General features: G+C 44.4%; 1 protein-coding gene across 7 annotated transcripts in view; it reads right to left on the minus strand.

Moving 5' to 3' along the window:
• Positions 1-5907: 5907 nt before the first annotated feature.
• Positions 5908-20936, minus strand: part of LOC141093004 (tropomyosin alpha-1 chain) — a 49000-nt gene continuing 33971 nt past the window's right edge. For all 7 annotated transcript variants that reach the window (XM_073579415.1, XM_073579407.1, XM_073579403.1 and 4 more), the window contains one exon: positions 5908-7053. In XM_073579415.1, coding sequence (XP_073435516.1) covers positions 6971-7053 — 83 coding nt within the window. In that variant the 3' untranslated portion in view covers positions 5908-6970. The remainder of the gene's footprint in view (positions 7054-20936) is intronic.

Genomic DNA, 20936 nt, shown 5'->3' on the forward strand with positions numbered 1-20936 from the left:
TCTGAGTTTAAGGCCCATTCTCCCTGCCTTAGGCTGGTTTCACATTTGCGTTTTTTAGCGCTGTAAAAAAAACGCATACGTGCGCATGCGTTTTTTCCCCTATATTTAACATGGGTGCGCATACCTGCGCGCTGGTAAGCGCATGTATGCGATTTTCATGCGCTGCTTTTTTTGGGGTGTGCGTTTGTATTTTCCAGAAGCAGCATGTTGCATTTTTTGGCCCTGCAAAAGAGCGTATGCGCACGTTTTGCGCTAAAAATGGCCATTATAGCCTATGGATGCGCATACGTGCGCACTGGCATGCTCATGTATGCGTTTTTTTGCACATGCGTTTTTTTTGTTAACCATGGAATTTAGGGGTTTGGGTTAGAGTTAGGGTTAGTTAAGGGGGTTTAGGGTTAGGGTCAGGGTTGGGGTTAGGGTCAGGGTTAGGGTTAAGTATGGTTTGGTTAAGGGTTAAGTATGGTTTGGTTAAGGGTTAGGGTCAGGGTTAAGGTTAGTTAGGGTTAAGTATGGTTTGGTTAAGGGTTAGGGTCAGGGTTAGGGTTAGGGTCAGGGTTAGTTAGGGTTTAGGGTTTGGGTTAAGTATGGTTTGGTTAAGGGTTAGGGTCAGGGTTAGGGTCAGGGTTAGGGTTAAGTATGGTTTGGTTAAGGGTTAGGGTCAGGGTTAGGGTCAGGGTTAGGGTTAGTTAGGGTTTAGGGTTTGGGTTAGGGTTAAGTATGGTTTGGTTAAGGGTTAGGGTCAGGGTTAGGGTCAGGGTTAGGGTTAGTAAAGTCATGGTTTGGGTTAGTGTGAGGGGCCACCTAATGTTGGAAAAAAACGCAAACGCGGTAAAAACGCACTAAAAACGCATACAAACGCATACAAACGCTGCGTTTTTTCATGCATGCTCATAAAAATGCTTGAAAAAAACGCAGCAGTTGTATGCTTTTGTATGCGTTTTTTCAATGCTTTTTTTGCGGGAAAAACGCGCTGCAAAAAAAAGCACGTGTGAAACTAGCCTTAGGGCCCTGCGGCTTAGAAAGTCTGCCTTCATGTTGTCTTTTCTGCTGATGTGGAGCGCGGTTAAAGATAGAAAATTTTTCTCTGCTATGTGAAGGAGACGTTCCATTATCCGCATCAGGGCGTTGGAGCGGGTTCCACCTTGGTGATTGACATAGGCTACCGCTACCTGGTTGTCCGAGAGTATCCTCACATGATGGCCCTGTAGATACATAATGAGTTTTTTAATGGCCAATTCAATCGCCAGCAGCTCCCTCTGGTTAGATGAGATCTCAGCATCGGAGTCCCACTGTCCCTGTACCACTATGTCCCCCATATGGGCCCCCCAACCCCAAGGACTAGCGTCTGTGGTTATTACACGGGTTATCTGCATCACCCAGGGCACCCCCGAGGCTAAATTTCCGACATCGAGCCACCACCTAAGAGATGTAATAGTTGAGGGGCTTAGCAATACCTGACCCTGCAAGAAGCCCTCTAAGGTTCTGCTATTAACCAGGACGTCATTCTGAAGGGCCCTAGTGTGGAATTGTGCCCACTTGACCGCTGGGATACATGAGGTTAGGGAGCCTAACATGGCCTGCCTGAGGGTCATGGAGCGTCTATCGATTGCCCGAAGAACCTGCTGCTGTAATTTATCTACGCGTAACAGACACTGCTGGGTTTCTGAATTTAACAGCAAGCCTAGAAACTTCTGAACCTTTAAGGGCTGAAATCGGGACTTCTCGTAATTTATTATCCATCCGAGGTTCTCTAATCTGGACTTAGCTTTTATCCGAGATAGACAATGGTCCACTGAATTTCCCACAATCAAAAAATCATCCAAGTATGGGATAACTAAGATGTCAACTTTCCGTAAATGAGCCATAACTTCGGCCACTATTTTTGTAAATACCCGGGGCGCTGCTGAGAGACCAAAGGGAAGGGCTCTATATTGATAATGACGGATTATACAGTCTATTGATACCGCCACTCTCAGGAACTGCTGGAAATCTGCGTGGATGGGCACATGATAGTATGCGTCTTTTAAGTCCACTACCGCCATAAAACACCCTTCAAACAGCATCTTTATTGTTGTACTAATGGATTCCATTTTAAAGGTGCGTTTAACCAAAAATTAATTAAGGAAACGTAAATTAATAATCGTTCTGAATGTTTTATCCGGCTTTTGCATTAGGAATAAGGGAGAGTAGAATCCTCTTCCTCTCTCAGACTCTGGAACCTCTATCAGAACGTTTTTTTAGACACAGGTTCAAGACCTCTGCTTCTAAAGCTGCTTGCTCGAAGGGTGAAGACCTTAAGGGTGCTGGTTTAAAGGTATCCCGTGGGACTTGAGTGAACTCCAACCTGAGTCCGGTGGATATCAAATTCCGCACCCAGTCACTATTGGTGACCTGTAGCCATGCTGGGAGGAAGGATGACAGTCTACCCCCGATGGGAATTGCTAGTCATTGGTTCTGTCTTTTTCGCTCTCTCGACGAGCGTCTGAACATGAAGCCCATACCTCTTCTTCTATCCTCCCATCTGGGACGGTCTCTATTAGGTGAAGGGTTACGCCTTCTCCCTTGACCGAATCTCCTATTAAACGAACGTCGGTAAGATGCGGACCAAAGATTTGGGAATTTCTTTTTATCATCCCCGGCCTTCTCCAGTAATTCGTCCAGGACTGCTCCGAATAAATATTCCCCCTCACACGGGATAGTACAGAGTTTCCTGGACTGAATATCTCCCGGCCAGCATTTCAGCCACAGGGCTCTCCGAGCCGCATTAGAGAGTCCTGCTGCCCTGGCGGCCATTCTGACTGCATCAGCCGAGGCATCCACTAGGAAGGCTGCGCCATCCTGGATTGGTAGGGTCCCAAGGATTGCCTGTCTAGATGTTCCTTGTTTTAACTGTGACTAACTTGTCCAACCAGACCATCATGGACCTGGCCGTGCAAGTCGATGCTACTGCTGGTCTTAAGGAACCGGCTGCCATTTCCCAGGTATTTTTAAGGAAGGTATCTGCCTTCCTGTCCAGAGGATCTTTAAGGGACCCCATGACCTCAAAGGGTAGTGAGGATCTTTTTGACGCTTTCGCAATAGCTGCATCTAATTTGGGGTCCTTGTCCCAAGTATTCATTGCTGAATCGTCAAAGGGATATCTCCGCTTGAGGGCTGGTGGTAGCGACCCTCTTTTATCTGGCTTTTTCCACTCTCTGCGGATGAGATCCTGGATCTTTTCGTTTAGTGGGAAGACCCTACACTTCCTCTGCTCCAGCCCCCCGAACATCACATCCTGCATGGATAATTGAGGCTTCGGCTCCTCCACCTCCATTGTTCCTCTGACCGCTTTTACCAATTTGTCTACTCGGTCGAGCGGCAGGCAAAACCGACCAGAGTCCTTTTCTTCTGAGGAGGACGAGGGAGATGAAATATGGGAGCCCTTACTTCTCCACTCAGTCGAGGAATCCGACTCCACCAGGTCCTCACCCCTTACACTCTCTGGTTGGGACAGGGATTTTAGGGTTTCCTTCATCTCTGCCCTTACTATATCCCTTAAACACGCTGCTACTGCGGGCGACTCCTCCGCCACTGTGTGCTGGATACAGGGGGGACATAACTTTTTGGGGCATGAATCTGGTAACGGGCATGCACAGAGTGCACATTCCCTGTGTCTGGTTTTACTCGTAGCTTTCTTCCCCTAGAATCAAACACAGGAGGCCCCGTCACTGAGTGAACATTCACGAAGATCACTTACCAGTGCCACAATCAAGTACCGGAGAATGAGGGGGATTTTTCTCAGTCGCTGCTCCTGTCCGCCTAGAGGAGCTTTTATGACTGGACTGGTCACTTCGTCCCGGACGCTTCTTACAGTCACGGGCCTCTTTCTTCTTCTGTTTGACCTGCCTAAGGCCATTCAGGGGTGGCAGTGAAGATTGTCGCCGTTACCGCCTTTGCTGCTGCTGCTCCTGATCACTCTCCATTACTGGCGTGCAATAATGTGGCCAAGGCACCCATCTAGGGTCCTGCCTATATACCCCTCCTCCGGACAGCAGATTTCCTCTTGCCGCGCCCTCCCCCCTAATTGGGCCCCCCTCCCCAGCTGGCCCTGCTTTGGGCAGGGGAACCGGCGCTTACCAGCATCCTCCCGATGGGCGCCGCCATCTTGGGTCCCCACGCCTGCGCAGTGGCACCGCCGATCCGAAAGCGCCCCGAGGCTCTGCCCCGACGTGCCCGGAAGTCACACGGGACGCCCGGGCTCTCCACCATGGAGCGCTCCCCGGCCCCAGCGCCCTGCAGCTGCGCCGGCCCCCCTCAATCCACCGCGATCGCGCCGCCGGAGCTGGGAGCCCCCGGGGGGCATACTTACCGGCGGCGGCGCACATATGGAGACGGACATCCTCCGGATGCCGCTCCCTGCTGTATCCACCACCGCCGTGCCACCCATCCTGGGCCACCGTGGCGTCCTCCAGGAGCTCCGCACCAGGCCGAGGTAGGAGACCCCCTTGCTACCTGTACCGGCCGGCCGGCCTGGGATCCGGTCTGTAGGATCCCGTCCCCTCAGGAACAGGAAGCCAACTGATGCGTGGGAGAGGTGCCGCCCTTTTGTATCTGTAGGTTTCCTGTTCCCGAAGGGCGGATCCCCTCTCGTGGTGCTGTCATGGGAGTCCGAATAAAGAATTTCACTTTCATCAGTCCTCAAAATATTTCTCCATTCCTCTTTAGGCCAGTTGATGTATTCTTTGGCAAACTGTATCCACTTAAAAACATGTACTGAACAGCAGGCCATTACCATGACAGTTGTGTACTCACAAGTAACTTGAACCTGTCTTTGATCATCCTGGAGCAGATCATTGGCTGATCCTTAAAACTTATAATCAAAGTAAGCCGGTCTTCTCTACAATGTCTCAAACGACCCATTTTTCTCAGGCTTTCAAGGAGAAATGTACGTACAACATGTCCTGGCTTCACCCTTAAATAAGAGCAACCTGATTCACACCTGTTTCTTCACAAAATGATTGACCTCGCTAATTGAACTTCACACTGCTATTATTTTGAATACCCCCCTTCAATGAATTATTCTAATACACAGACTCAAACATGTAGATCAGGGGTCTCAAACACACGGCCCCTGAGGCAGGCCCGCGGTGCACCACGTCTCACTCCCTGAGGCAGGGGGAAGGCACGTATTCAGGAGCGGCGATGGCTTTGGCTGTTCTGTGTGCACACTGCACAGGACCTGTGATGAGGTCACAGGAAGGGGAGGAGTCAGGGGGTCACATGATCAGGGGCCTCAGTGTGTGCCAGACACCACTATGTGCTGGTTGTCATGGTACTGGATGAAGGTAAGTTTATGCGTGGGGTCAGGAGGGGTTTACAGGGTGAGCAGAGCCGCCTGGGCACGAGGTTACTCCCGGAGCAGAGCCGCCTGGGCACGAGGTTACTCCCGGAGCAGAGCCGCCTGGGCACGAGGTGTAAGGAGCAGAGCCGCGTGTGTACGAGGTGCATTCAGTTTGAAAGGAATGTGGCCCCCCAGCTCAAATTTTTTTTTATGTGCGGCCCATTTACTCTGCCGAGTTTGAGACCCCTGATATAGATCATGAATGCTCAGTGTTGGCTCTCGGAATTTACTGCATCAACTGGTAAATCGTTTGACATGTGGCAATATAATTTATACCAAAACAGTGCTTAATCTGGTCATATTGGACTGCTATTTTGAACACTACCGTATATAGCATTCACTAATGGGAATAGACACCGCATGCATGGCTGGCTCATTCATTGCAATTGGGACTAAACCCCAATATTCAACCAATCTTCTGTAATAACATGCTAGGGGAATCAAAAAAAAAAAAAAAAAGTGTGAACCTAGTAGCAACAGACATGATCCAATCAGGCAGCAAAGCTTATTAAGACACAAAGATATAGAAAATTTCAAGTGTGCTTTTTATTTCATATTACAAGGTTTTACAGTTTTGGTTCAAATCTAAAACTTGTGTAAAAATAAAACAAAATAGAAGTGAGGAATTGCAAAGATTATGTCCGCATTGTTAATCGCTCCCAATTTTACATTTTTGTGGACTAGGTAGAACATCTGCATTCAGTTAAAAAAATACCCTACAGGGGAGGAGGAATGCAGTTAGACCATATAAAAATTCCCAGGACCAATGTCAGATTATTCTTAGGTTGTCATTAAATGGAAGACGATAAGTCTACACCAACCATTCTGAAATTTCTTTAAATTAGAAACAGCTTAAATAATCTAAAGTCTAAACAATAATTGTACATTACAACAGAATGTAAATTCCAATAACCCTTTATATAGCAAATATTGGGTTTGCTCCATACTGCCCTCTTTTTTAAGTGAATATACATATTTGACAAATCAAGATCTAGCTTTGGCTTTGCCCTCATCACCATATATGTCCTCATAAAATAAGTTAGAAAAACAAATATTTCATGAACTAGCCCAAAGTTTTAGATGGACCATGAAATCTCACTTGCTCCTTATACTTATTAGTGTAAACAATAGTCAATGTCCCATGATGGATCTCCTTTTACTCCAGTCTCCTGGCTTGACTACACTCCTAGAGGTACAGGAATTTGGACCAGATATTGAAATAGGTGAGGATTTTGTAAGACAAATATTATGACTAACCGAATTTTAATAAAAATGAGCAGGCAGGCTGATACCCATACAAACCGTTAAGACGTTTTGAAAAAAAATTTTGGCCATTAACAGGCCACCCATACTTGGCACAATGGCTAACTGCATTTTAATCTAGCCCTTCCCAGTTTTAATCTGTTGACATAAAGACACCATTTATTTTTTAGTCATTTGGAAAAAGGGAAAAAGGGGAAAAAAACAAAACAAATCCATTCCAATCTCAGCCCCTGCTGTTTTTCTTTAAAAAACTGCGATTATAGGGACTTGTCAAGCAGTGTCTTCAGAAAACCAGATGTCACAGGTAAATGCCAGTAGACCATTTTACATGTTGTTCAGCTCCTCAAGTGTTTGGTCCAACATCTGATGCATATTTAAGTTCTCTTCTTTCGCATGTGCCACTTTTTCTGTGGGGGAAGAAAAAAAAAAAAAAATAAAATATGAAAATTACAGTATGTATTGAACATACTATGTTAGGACATAAACCAATTAGAGAAACACTCCATTTACATGCATTATTAAAAACAAACACCTCAATTCATCTACATGGATATACTGAATTTAAATACAGTTAAACACCCTACGATCACCCTATGGGCAGCCTTATTAACAGTGAATAACCAATACATCTACAATTTTGGAAGGTATGTCTACAAAATCTATTAACCAATCAGGAACCTTTTCTACAAAGATCAATTGTTTCCATGCTAGGGTAATGAGGACCGAGTGGATTAAGCTCATGTACTTTACACAAAAACTAAATACCTGCGATTCTAGGGCATTTTTAGAAATTGTCTAATATCTATGAAACCACATTTACCAAACTCTGCATAAACCACAAATTTCCTTTATATAGGAATATTTAACACTTAATAAATCTGCACAGACCTCATTTACTCCTATTGCAAATTACATCTCCATGCAATGAGAGGGGATGTATAACATATGCAGAAACTAAACATTTTATGGATTGCGTGCAAACAAGTCATGTTATATGGCTTTAAAGTTAGTAGATACGGTTCGCGTTACATTAAAAAGACTTGAGTCCAAGTTTGAACTGTCTCCACCAATTCAGAACATGGCACGTCAATCCCTTCTAGAATGGAATGGCAGTGCCCATGTTTACCACCTTTCCATTCATTCTCTATGCAACTGCCAATGAACAACCAATGAAAGGGAGGGTGAGAATTTGCATTGCTGCTCCACTTCAATAGGGATTAGTGCCTCGTTCTGTTGATTAGTGGAAATTCCAGTGGTCAGACCCCATTGACCCAAAGTTAATACCAATCCTATGGATAGGTAATAACTTCTTCCTACTAGCTCTCTTTAAAGCATATGTTCACCGTAAAAAAAGTAATTTTAGATACTTTGCTTTCTTTTGACAAATTTACACACATTCTACTCTAGAACCACTAATTGTTATGTTTATGGTCAAACTTTAATGGTTCCAGAACCATCTACCGTATAATCCAGTGCTAGTGCAGCATTTAGGTAGAATCTGTCCCAAAATGCAGAAGTGCTTGACTGTTTCTAATGGAAACCTGAAGCACTATGGCTGAGGTTTAACAACCAAGACCAACTGCATATACTTCCAGTGTTACCCAACCCTTTATATCCATCGCACCAAAATGCAACACTGCGTTTGGCGCAGGTCAGTGCACCGTCAAAAGGACGCATGCGCCGGCAAACGCATACCTGCGCACGGCCTGTGTACCCAATGCTTAAGATAGGATACGCAGGTCGCATGCAGAGTCATGCGCCCATAGGCGGAGCTGACCGGAGGAGGCACGGCCATGGGCGGAGCTTCACGGCGGCCATGCACAACTCCAGGAAAAGCTAGTGTGAAACTAGCCTAAAAGGTTAACATATGCTTTTAAAATAGCAATAGTGGAGATTCATAAAAACAAAAACAGCTGACAAGAAGACTGTGGAAAGCACAGGGATTTTTTTGGACTAAAACATGACATTCTAGAATAAGCCACAAGTCTTTCTTTAAGGGCAGAGACAGACTGCCATATTTCTCATGCGAGAATCACATTGTAAAACTCGCACTGGCTGTCGGCTCTCCTGACCCAAGAGTGACAGCTGCATAGTAATCCATCACATGTGATGATCGCATGAGAAATACGGCAGTGTGTCTCTGCCCTAAGAGAAGTCTGCACTTAGACTTCCATAAGAGCCTACTATTCCTTAAACAAAAAAAAAACAAAAAACAAAAAAAAAAAAAAAACACACCACATGCTGTACAAGTTATTTTCACACCACGCCATTAGTGTTCTAGCTGATCCAGACAAGCACAGATTATATCTGGTTGAATGAAATGATTACATACAATACCTTTTCTGGGTGGAAACTGTTCAAAAATCACATGACGGCTTCAAGAGTCACCAGAGCTCATACCTGCCTATTCCAATTCCATGTGTGTAGACAACACGAGACATGTTTAACATGGTTTCACCAGAGCGGTATCCTACACTGAACAGGCAGACTGCCTACAATTTATTTATTTTACCAAGTTATATAGCACTTTTAATTCCACAGCACCTTACAGATATCATCGCTATGCCCATTGGGGCTCGATCTAGATTCCCTATCAGTATGTCTTTGGAATGGGGGAGGAAACCAGAGAACCCAGAGGAAACCTATGCAAATATGGAGGAAATGTACACACTACTTGTAGATGTACATGTCTATACACTGTGGGCAAAACTGTGGTTTTTGATGCTGTGGGCCCACACTTGGTTCACTCATACACAACAGGTAAGGAAAGATGGTGCTGGGATATTAAGGCTGTGTGCACATTTGGTGAGTTTTTTCCCCCTTGTAGATTTTCTAGATAAACCTGAAGCAATCTTGATGCCAGCAAAGTGAATGAGACATCTGAAATGTCATGCACATGTTGAGTATTTTTCAGTTGCAGAAAATCTGTGGCTTGTCAATTCTCTCTGCGTTGTTTCACCATGTACTTCACTCAAATCAGACAAAAACACATTATTCAGCTTCATTTTTCCTCCAAAGAATTGCAGAAATTTTACTCAATGTGAACACATAACTCTACAGTTCTTTATGAGAACCACCAGTAGGTGGTTGGTAGAAACACCCCATCTAATGCACTTTGCACACAGGTAAAGAAAGTGTTAGTCGGCATTTTCACACTACCAATTTGCAGTGAACACCAAGTATTAAAACTGGTCCTAAGAACTAGTACATGTATAGTGATTCACAATAGGATCTCACGTGGTCAAAATTGTTGGTACCTCTTGTTTAATGACAGAAAAACCCACAATGGTGACAGAAATAACTTGAATCTGACAAAAGTAATAATCAAAAATCTATGAAAATGAACAAATGAAAGCCAGACATTGCTTGTAAACCATGCTTCCACAGAATTAAAACACAAAAACAAAAAAAACACACATTTCATGAAAATAGGCCTGGACAGAAATGGTAACCTTAACTTAATATTTTGTTGCACAACCTTTTGAGGCAATCAAATAATTCCTGTAACTGTCAGACTTCTGCACCTCTCGACAGGTATTTTGGCCCACTCCTCAAGAGCAAACTGCTCCAGTTGTCTTGTGTTTGAAGGCTGCCTTTTCCAGACAGCCATGTTTCAGCCATTTCCAGAGATGCTCAATTGGATTTAGGGCAGGGCTCATGGAAGGCCACTTCAGAATAGTCCAATGTTTTCCTCTTAGTCATTCTTGGGTGTTTTTTGCTGTGTGTTTTGGGTTATTATCCTGTTGCAAGACCCATGACCTGAGACCAAGCTTTCCAACACTGAGCAGCACATTTCTCTCTACAGTCCATTGATAGTCTTGAGATGTCATTGTACCCTGCACAGATTCTAGACACCCTATGCCAGATGCAGCAAAGCAGCCCCAGAACATAAGAGCCTCCTCCATATTTCACAGTAGGGACAGTGTTCTTTTCTCATCTGTGAACATAGAGCTGATGTGCATTGTCAAAAAGTTCCATTTTTGTCTCATCTGTCCATAGATCATTCTCCCAGAAGCTTTGTGGCTTGTCACCATGTAATTTGGCAAATTCCAGTCTGGCTTTATGATTTGTTTTTAAACAATGGTGTAATCCTTGGTCGTCTCCCATGAAGTCCACTTTGGCTCATACGACGGATGGTGCGTTCTGACATTGATGTTCATTGAGCTTGAAGTACACCTTTAATCTGTTTAGAAGTTTTTCTGGGCTCGTTACCATTTGTATTATCCGTCTTTGATTTGTCATCAATTTTCCTCCTGCAGCTACGTCCAGGGAGGTTGGCTACAGTCCCATGGAGCTTAAATTTCTGAATTATATGTGCAACTGTAGTCACAGGAACAGCAAGCTGCTTGGAGATGGTCTTACACCTTTTACATGTTTGTCTATAATTTTCTTTCTAATCTCCTGAGACAACTCTTTCCTTCGCTTCCGCTGGTCCATGTTGAGTGTGATACACACCATGTGAAACAGCACAGTGAGTATCTGTAGCCTCTATTCAGGCCCACTCACTGATTCCAAGATTGCAGACACCATGATTTACCATGACCCTTTTGTCACATTTTCAGGGGTACAATCATTTCTGTCCAGGCCTATTTTAGGAGTTTTTCTTAATTTTAATTTTTTTTTTTTAAGTTCTGTGGAAGCATGGTTGAAAAGCAATGTCTGACTTTCATTTGCTCATTTTCATAAATTTGATTACTTTTGACATTCAAGTTATTTCTGTGACCACTGTGCGGTTTTTAAACGAGGGGTACCAACAATCTTGACCATGTATCAATGAGATGACAGTGATACGGGTCAACAGTTACAACACCCAATTTTTACAGACAAAAAAAAAAAAAAAAAAGTTTCCTATTGCAATTTGAGAAAAAATGCAATATACATGCCAAGTCAGAAGAAAAGTTGTCAAGTTGTTTTTCTGGATGAAAAATGAAAGTTAGATTTTTTTTTTTTTTTTTAAACATTCTAATGTAGCCTCCTAGTGAGCCATTACTATGAATCTCTATACAAATACCGATTCGGATCATTCACCTACTGAGTTTTTAAAGCACTTGTGTTTTCCTTCTCACAGCAATAAAGGTCTTAATTTCTTGATCAGTGTGTAAGAATATTTACTGACAGGATCTGGGATCCAGAAAATTGGTTACTTCTAGTTTGCAGCTAGATTCAAATCACTATATGTCCACTGATTACAGCTCTGAAGTTTCTCATGAATGTAGAGAATTTTTTTGCCAAATTGTTAAAAAGCAACATCTGGTCTTTTTAAGCTGTTGTGTAATACAGAGGGATTTTGGGGCCTCTAGCAGCCAGTACGTTGTAGCCACATAACACTCCCGTAACAGGGGTGGGCAGGCCTCAAGACCGGATCATTGCCTACAACTTGTAAGTTATGTCAGAATGAACTGAACTGTCAGACATGCTTACAGATGCATCAGACAGAAGTTGGCCCAAAACACAGCTTCAAAGAAGGAAAGTTTATTTTCTCCAGATTTCAATGGCTAGTGTGATTGAAACCATACAAGAATCAGAAGTTAAAAGAGCTACCTGGATGGTGAGCGGACTGCAAAGCATGTCCTAGGAGGAATAGATAAAAGATATGGGAATGTTTAGTTTGCAAAAAGGAACGCTAGGAGGAGACTCAATAGCTGTCTACAAATATCTGAAGGGCTGTCACAGTGTAGAGGGATCATCATTCTCATTTGCACATGGAAACACGAGAAGCAATGGGATGAAAGTGAAAGGGAGAAGATACACATTAGAAAAAAAAAAAACTTTGACAGTGAGGGTGAGCAATGGGTGGAACAGGCTGCCACGAGAGGTGGCGAGTTCTCCTTCAATGGAAGTCTTCAAACAGAGGCTGAACAGACATCTGTCAGATGGTTTAGTGACATGATGACCCTGGAGATCCCTTACAAAAATAACATTTTAAGATTTTGTGAACTGAACGAGAGCTCTGAGAACGGCGCTGGCAAGGGGAGTATAAGCTTTTGTTTTTTTAGTTTATTGGGGCCAAGCATGGGGTATGAGAAGGCTTTGTCCAAGTAGTGTACAGCTTCTTTAAACTGTTTTATGAATGAAAAGTTACTGTTTTACAGCATACATGCATTCAATCCCTTGATGTTTTTAAAGGGTTCCTGTCACATTTAAAATGCAATCTGATAGACTGGTGTTATAGAGCCTGGTACACAAATCAACGTGTATATGTTGGCATCCGCTGAAGTCAGTATTATGTTGAAAACATTAAAGGGGTTTTCAGCATTTAGAAAAGTAGACCTGAAACGTGTAGTCAGGCAAAATAAGATCAGATCATTTTTGCCCTTCCTGGATCCAGTACCATCTCTCCTGTCTCAGCGATTGGCTGCAGTGGTGACGTAAGCCGTCAATGTGACATCGATGCAGACAAAAAAGTGGAGGGACCGCACTAGACATAGGGTTAGGTGAGCACCATCTGATGGTGTTATTTTATATGACAGGAAATATTTCATGACCAGTTTCAGAAAAGGGGAAAACAGCTTTAAAGTAATTTTAATTGAACTTTTATTTAGCAGGAAAACCTCTTTATAGTGTCTTGTACGTGACTGTAAAATGTTCTGGTGAAAAGGAAGGGGTTACTGACAGCTGGGTGGAGCTGCTGTACCGATAAGAAACCTTCAAAGAGGCAACATCTGGTTCCTGTACAGGATCATTACTGACTCACTGTTCAGATTACCATCCAGTCAATAACCGAGGTATAACATTACAATGATTGCAGGAAGACTAATGTATGAAGATGGCAAACCGCTCTCTCCCTACCAACATACAGTTGTGGCCAAAAGTATTGACACCCCTGCAGTTTTGTCAGATAATACTCAGTTTCTTCCTGAAAATGATTGCAAACACAAGTTCTTTGGTATTATCTTCATTTCATTTGTCTTAAATGAAAACACACAAAAGAGTGAAGCAAAAATCAAAAAACATTGATCATTTCACACAAAACTCCAAAAATAGGCCAGACAAAAGTATTGGCACCCTCAGCCTAATACTTAGTTGCACAACCTTTAGCCAAAATAACTGCAACCAACCGCTTCCGGTAACCATCAATGAGTTTCTTACAATGCTCTGCTGGAATTTTAGACCATTCTTCTTTGGCAAACTGCTCCAGGTCCCTGATATTAGAAGGGTGCCTTCTCCAAACTGCCATTTTTAGATCTCTCCACAGATATTCTATGGAATTCAGGTCTGGACTCATTGCTGGCCACCTTAGAAGTCTCCAGTGCTTTCTCTCAAACCATTTTCTAGTGCTTTTTGAAGTGTGTTTTGGGTCATTGTCCTGCTGGAAGACCCATGACCTCTGAGGGAGACCCAGCTTTCTCACACTGGGCACTACATTATGCTGCAAAATTTGTTGGTAGTCTTCAGACTTCATAATGCCATGCACACAGTCAAGCAGTCCAGTGCCAGAGGCAGCAAAGCAACCCCAAAACATCAGGGACCCTCCGCCATGTTTGACTGTAGGGACCGTGTTTTTTTCTTTGCCTCTTTTTTTCCTCCTGTAAAACTCTGTTGATGCCTTTGCCCAAAAAGCTCTACTTTTGTCTCATCTGACCAGAGAACATTCTTCCAAAACGTTTTAGGCTTTTTCAGGTAAGTTTTGGCAAACTCCAGCATGGCTTTTTTGTGTCTCGGGGTAAGAAGTGGGGTCTTCCTGGGTCTCCTACCATACAGTCCCTTTTCATTCAGACGCTGACGGATAGTACGGGTTGACACTTTTGTACCCTCGGACTGCAGGGCAGCTTGAACTTGTTTGGATGTTAGTCGAGGTTCCTTATCCAACATCCGCACAATCTTGCGTTGAAATCTCTTGTCAATTTTTCTTTTCCGTCCACATCTAGGGAGGTTGCCACAGTGCCATGGGCTTTAAACTTCTTGATGACACTGTGCATGGTAGACACAGGAACATTCAGGTCTTTGGAGATGGACTTGTAGCCTTGAAATTGCTCATGCTTCCTCACAATTTGGTTTCTCAAGTCCTCAGACAGTTCTTTGGTCTTCTTTCTTTTCTCCATGCTCAATGTGGTGCACACAAGGACACAGGACAGAGGTTGAGTCAACTTTAATCCATGTCAACTGGCTGCAAGTGTGATTTAGTTATTGCCAACACCTGTTAGGTGCCACAGGTAAGTTACAGGTGCTGTTATTTACACAAATTAGAGAAGCATCACATGATTTTTCGAACAGTGCCAATACTTTTGTCCACCCTCTTTTATGTTTGGTGTGTAATTGTATCCAATTTGGCTTTAGGATAATTCTTTGTGTTTTTTCCATAATACCAAAGAATTTGTGTTTGCAATCATTTTCAGGAAGAAACTGAGTATTATTTGACAAAATTGCAGGGGTGTCAATACTTTTCGCCACAAGGCTTAGATGTGGGCTGTAAAGGTAGAGGACCAGAATCCACTGACACACACTAGTGACCCAGCTCATTAGGATAAAAGAAAAGCATTTCAAAGACAGTCTCAGACCCCGTTCATAAGTAAAGGTGCAAATCCAAGTGTGACATCAATCAGATCAGCTTGAGAAAGGTTCCAGGACGAACTGAAAAATTGCTACAGGATATGCACTAACACAAGGCACGTTACTTTTCACATTTTGGAGGCGTGCTGGCTTTATTTAGCTGATTAAGATATGATATACTTTTTTGTATTCTAACCATTACATGACTTGTATTCTGGGCACACACAGCTTACCCTAAAAAGTCACATTTTCGAGACAGATTTTAGGTTTATTTGGAAACAAATATTGTACTTACCAAATAAAACCCATCACTTTAGTAAAATTTGGAAAATGTTTCTGCTGATTTCAAAGTTAAAAACCGATCAAGTTTGCTGTTGTGTCCTAGAATTGACAGTCACCATTTCTAAATGACCGAAATATACTGGACGTGCAAAATGGACAATACCCAAATCCAACAAACCACAACCTGCATTCCCAGCTCACCTACAGATATATTCTGAAAGTAGCATAGCTAAACATAACAGGAGCCAACATAACACTAAAGGCCCATTTACATTGTCTGATAATTGTAATTGTTCCCAGGAACAGTCATATCATTTTCTGAATTTCAGTCTGTCTAAACAGGCTGGCATTCACCCACGGAACAAACACTTGTTCGTTGGGTGAAGCGATTTCTTATTATGAAAGCTTACAAATAAGATTTCGGCAGCACACTACACTAAGGCCTCTTTCACACATCCGTTTTGCGCCGTCAGGCGAGATCCGGCTTTTTTGTAAAACCGGATCTGGCGAAATGAAATGCCGGATCTGGTTTTTCCCCCATTGACTTGTATTAGCGCCGGATGGCATTGCGGTTCCTTCTTTTTTTTGCCGGATCCGGCTATTTGGCTCATTCCGACGTCTGGAAAAAACGGCTACTGTAACTTTTTTTTTTTTGTCTCCGGCGAAAAAGCCGGAAGCACCGGATCCGACGCTTCCGGCTTTTTGCCGCAATGAAAGTCTATGGGCGCCGGATCCAGCCACCGGATCCGTTTTTTGAAGTCTGTGCACGCTCAGATCCAATTGGCCAGCCCCCAGGAAACAGATATAACCTGCTAGACGGATCCGGCAGAAAAACGGATCCGTTTCTACAGTTGTCCAAAATTTACACCGGATATGTTTTTTCTAAAAATAGCCGGATCCTGCCTGACGGCAAAAAACTGATGTGTGAAAGTAGCCTAGGTGGGACGGTGTACTGCCGATAACATGATGGTCTATTTCCATAAACTAATAATACCAATGACTGTTCTGTGTGATTGGAAATGCAGTCAACCTGTAAACAAACCATTAGAAGATTAGATAAATGTAAACCAATCAGTGGTTGTTTAAAGGAACAGTCAAGCTCAGAATGATTGTTCACCAAGTACAGTTGCTTCATGGCGGGGCCGATCACCTATATCCACCTACCCACCGGCTTGGTTTCCATCCATCCATGCCCTTCCCTGGCTCTATGATGCCTGATCTCTCAAAGAGGTTGGTGGAGACCGATGGAAACCAAGCAAGTGGGAAGGTTGATATAGATGCATGCATTTCTCATCCTCTGGTTTTTAACTAGTAAGTCTTAACTGTTTCTGCCCCCCCCAACTTTAATTCCATGTAACCTACTTCAAACTTACTGTATGCATATTGATATGCCCATGCTCCTCACACCTAGTATTATCCTTCCATCTTATTCTGCCTCTTTCTCCAGCTTTGATGCTAGTCAAGTGTCCTATTAACTGCAATCTGTTAATTGCTCCCTGTTGTGAACCGTCCTCCTGCCCCCTCCTCCTCCCGCTCTCACTCACCTGGCTTCATGTCTTAGACATTTGAATAGTATAGGTTGAACAGAGCAGGTCAGATCTGACTTTGGTGAGATGTGACATCATTTGAAGTGTTACCTCAGCAATATACCAGAAATCGGTCAGAAGGTAAGAATAACCACTACTTTCTTATTTTACTTGCCTTTCTTTTCTTACCCTGCTCTTTCACAATGCTCTCATTTGCCCTCACCATTTTTGCTCCACTAATCTTCACTCATTCACTATTCCCAAACCCCTGCACACTCGAACCAAATAACCATCTCTCCCTCTCTTACCCCACCCACCTCACTACATCTGCAGACCTGCTCCTTAACCTCAGACCTCTCCTACTAAAATATAATACAAGTCGATCACTCTTTCACCCACCTGCTTTCCCTGCTTCTCACTGCTGGTGACATATCCCCCAATCCTGCCCCCCACCCCTATCTTTCTCACTAAGAGAAACTGCCGAAATCCCTCAGACTTAAAACTTGTGCCACTGACCCCCGCTCCCCCTCTCTGGGGTACTTTGGAATGTCCGCTCCATCTGCAACAAGCTTCACGTGATCCACGACCTCTTTACCTCCCCACAACCTTTCCTTCCTGGACCTCACCGAGACCTGGCTGACACCCCCTGACACGGCCTCCCCTGCCGCACCGAGTTACGGCAGCCTCCACTTGACCCACATTCCTCGCCCTAGCAACAGACAGACATTGTGGTGGAGTGGGTTTCCCACTTTTGAAAAACTGCTCCTTTAACCCTATCCACCCCCCACCCTCCCTTATCCTTCTTTCGAGGTTCACTCTGTCCATATCTACTCTCCTTCTAATCTCCAAACGGCTGTCATATACCGACCACCGGGCTGAGCCACTGCCTTCATCGACCAATTCTCCACCTGGCTCCTCCACACTCTGCTGACATCCCCATTGACACTCACCAGCCTCCAAACTCCTGTCACTTACCTCATCCTTTGAACTTGCTCAGTGTTCCTCCACAGCCACCCACACAGATGGACATACATTAGACCTCATCTTCACCTGCCTCTGTTCCCTACCCAATCTCACAACCTCTCCCTTCCCATCCTTGTCCTCCTCACCTGCCCCCCCAATGTCCAGCCACTAGCACATCCTCGCAGAAACCGCGCACACCTAGACACTCAGACTCTCTTCTACCTCTGTCCTCCATATCTTCACTCCACAATACGGATATCGCCACCGCTTTCTACAACACCACCCTCACAGTCAGACTGTTGCCCCTCTCACGAGTGGCAAAGTGCGTCGAACCAACAGGCAACCCTGGCACAACGACCTCACCAAAAAAACGACAAGAATCCAGGGTCGCAGAGCGGCGTTAGAAGAAAACACGCCTGTCAGACTACTTCACTGCTCTCAAACAAGCTACAGTTGCCTTCAAATCAGCCCTCACCTCTGCTAAACAGACCTATTTCACAAACCTTATATCTTCATTATCCTACAACCCAAAACAACTGTTTAGCACATTTAACTCTTCTCTGCCCACCACCCCTCATCTCTGCCGAGGACTTTGCCACCTACTTCAAAAACAAGATCGACCAAACAAGGCAAACCTTTACTGTTCCACCACCCCAGCCACTCCACATACCAGACCTCTGCCCTTCCCCAATAACCTCCCTCTCCAACATCACTGAAGGAGAGCTTACGCATCTCCTTTCCAAATCACACCTCACCTGTGCATTTGACCCCATCCCTTCCCACCTGCTCCCCAACCTCACTAACACGCTCATCCCAGCCCTAACCCATCTCTTCAACTCATTGCCATCTTCTGGTACCTTCCCCTCTGCCTTCACACATGCCACCATCACACCCATCCTCAAAACAAACCTTGACCCAACTGCTATGCCCAGCTATCACCCCATATCACTGCTCCCGTTTGCTTCCAGCTCCTTGAACAGCATGTCCATGCTCAACTTTCCTCCCACCTCTCATCTAACTCCCTCCTTGACATCCTCCAATCTGGCTTCCGCCCCCACCACTCCACTGAAGCTGCCCTGACCAAAATTACTAATGACTTACAGCCAAAGCTAACAGACAGTTCTCCATCCTCCTCCTTCTCGACCTGTCCTCTGCCTTTCGACCACTGCCTACTGCTACAGATTCTCTCTTCTCTTGGCATCAAAAACCTTGCCTTGTCCTGGATTGCCGCATACCTTTTTGACCGCCCATTCAGCGTTTCTCACTCCCACACTACCTCCTCATCCTGCCCTCTCTCTGTTGGAGTCCCCCAAGGCTCTGTCCTGGGGCCCCTACTCCCCCCCCCCAAACTATACCCTTGGCCTAGGATAACTCAAAGTCCCATGGCTTCCAGTACCACCTGTATGCGGACGACCCTCAGATCTACTTCTCTGGCCCAGATGTCACCTCTCTGCTGTCCAGAATCCCAGAGTGTCTATCAGCCATATCCTCCTTTTTCACCTCTCGCTTTCTAAAACTCAATGTAGACAAAACTGAACTCATCTTCGCTCCCACGTATCTTCCCTTCCCATCTATTATGGTAAACGACATCACGCTCTCTCCCGCACCTGAAATTCGCTGCCTCTGAGTAACTCTTGACTCTGCCCGGTACTTCAAATCACACGTCCAAACTCTTGCCACCTCCTGTCGTCTCCAACTCAATAATATATTTGCAGTATCTGTCCCTTCCTCAGCTCTTAATCTACTATAAAACTCTTGTACATGCCCTCATCTCCCGCCTTGACTACCGAAACACTCCTCTGTGGCCTCCCTGCTAACTCTTGCACCACTCCAGTCTGTCCTCAACTCTGCTGCCTAACTAATCCACCTCTCCTCGCTACTCCCGTTTCTCCCCTTTGCAAATCCCTCCAACTGGCTCCCAATTCCCCAACGAATCCAGTTCAAACTACTAACACTCACCTACAAAGCCATCCACAACCTGTCCCCTCCCTATATCTCTGAACTCATCTCCCAATATCTTCCCTCACATAATCTACGATCCTCCCAAGACCTCCTACTCTTCAATACTTATTCGTTACTCACACAACCTCCTCCAAGATTTCTCCCGAATATTCCTCATCCTCTGAAAATCCATGCCTCAACAAGTCTTGTTATCTACCACCCTCGGATCCTTCAAATGGAACCTGAAAACCCATCTTTTCAGGAAAGCTTACAGCCTGTAATAACCATTCTGCCGCCTCAACACCGCCCGAGCTGCTGCACCCCTGACCTTCTGTCTCTTCCCCACTATACCGTAGAATGTAAGTCTGCAAGGACAGGGTCCTCTCTCCTCTACACCATTCATTGTAAACTTGTTTACTGTTAACGATATCTATAAACTTTGTATGTAACCCCCTTCTCATGTACAGCATCATGGAATTAATGGTGCTATATATAATAAATAAGTGATTGGCCTGGCCATTGGAGCACCTGTACTTTGTTTGAGTCCCCTTTATTGGCCAATCATTTTACATGAGCAGAAGATTGTAATAGGGACTGAACAGAATGGCATAGGTTCCGCCAACTGTGTGAAAAACAGTTTGCTATGACCTGGAACTACTGCAGAAGAGACTGAGCAGATCACCAGAGAAGAGTTTATGGATAAGCACCCAAGTCCAACAGCACCCGTAAACTATTTCAGGTGACTTTTCCTAGGGCCTATGAGAAATGAAAGAATCACACGTGTTAAGATGGAGTATGGTCAAATTACAAGGAATGTACCATTACAATTCCACACTGGCAGTCCTGTGATGCAGAAAGTTGTGTGCCAGTGATGTGATGGAGGGCGAGCCATCAGAAATTTAGCCATCTTTGCATTTGCTCGATTTCTGCCCCTCTTCATCACAAATACTTTAATCCCACCACGTCTATTTGTTCAAGGAAGAAAAACTATGACCCAACAGCCCCTTTTGACATGTCTGAGTACTTGCAGGTATGTACCCACATATAAATTATTCCGACAGTATAAAGTGGTGACATCACGTTGGTAA

This window comes from Dendrobates tinctorius, unplaced genomic scaffold (assembly GCF_039654945.1).
Source record: "Dendrobates tinctorius isolate UK_male_01 unplaced genomic scaffold, ASM3965494v1 ptg000062l, whole genome shotgun sequence".
In the NCBI taxonomy this organism is placed as follows: domain Eukaryota; kingdom Metazoa; phylum Chordata; class Amphibia; order Anura; family Dendrobatidae; genus Dendrobates; species Dendrobates tinctorius.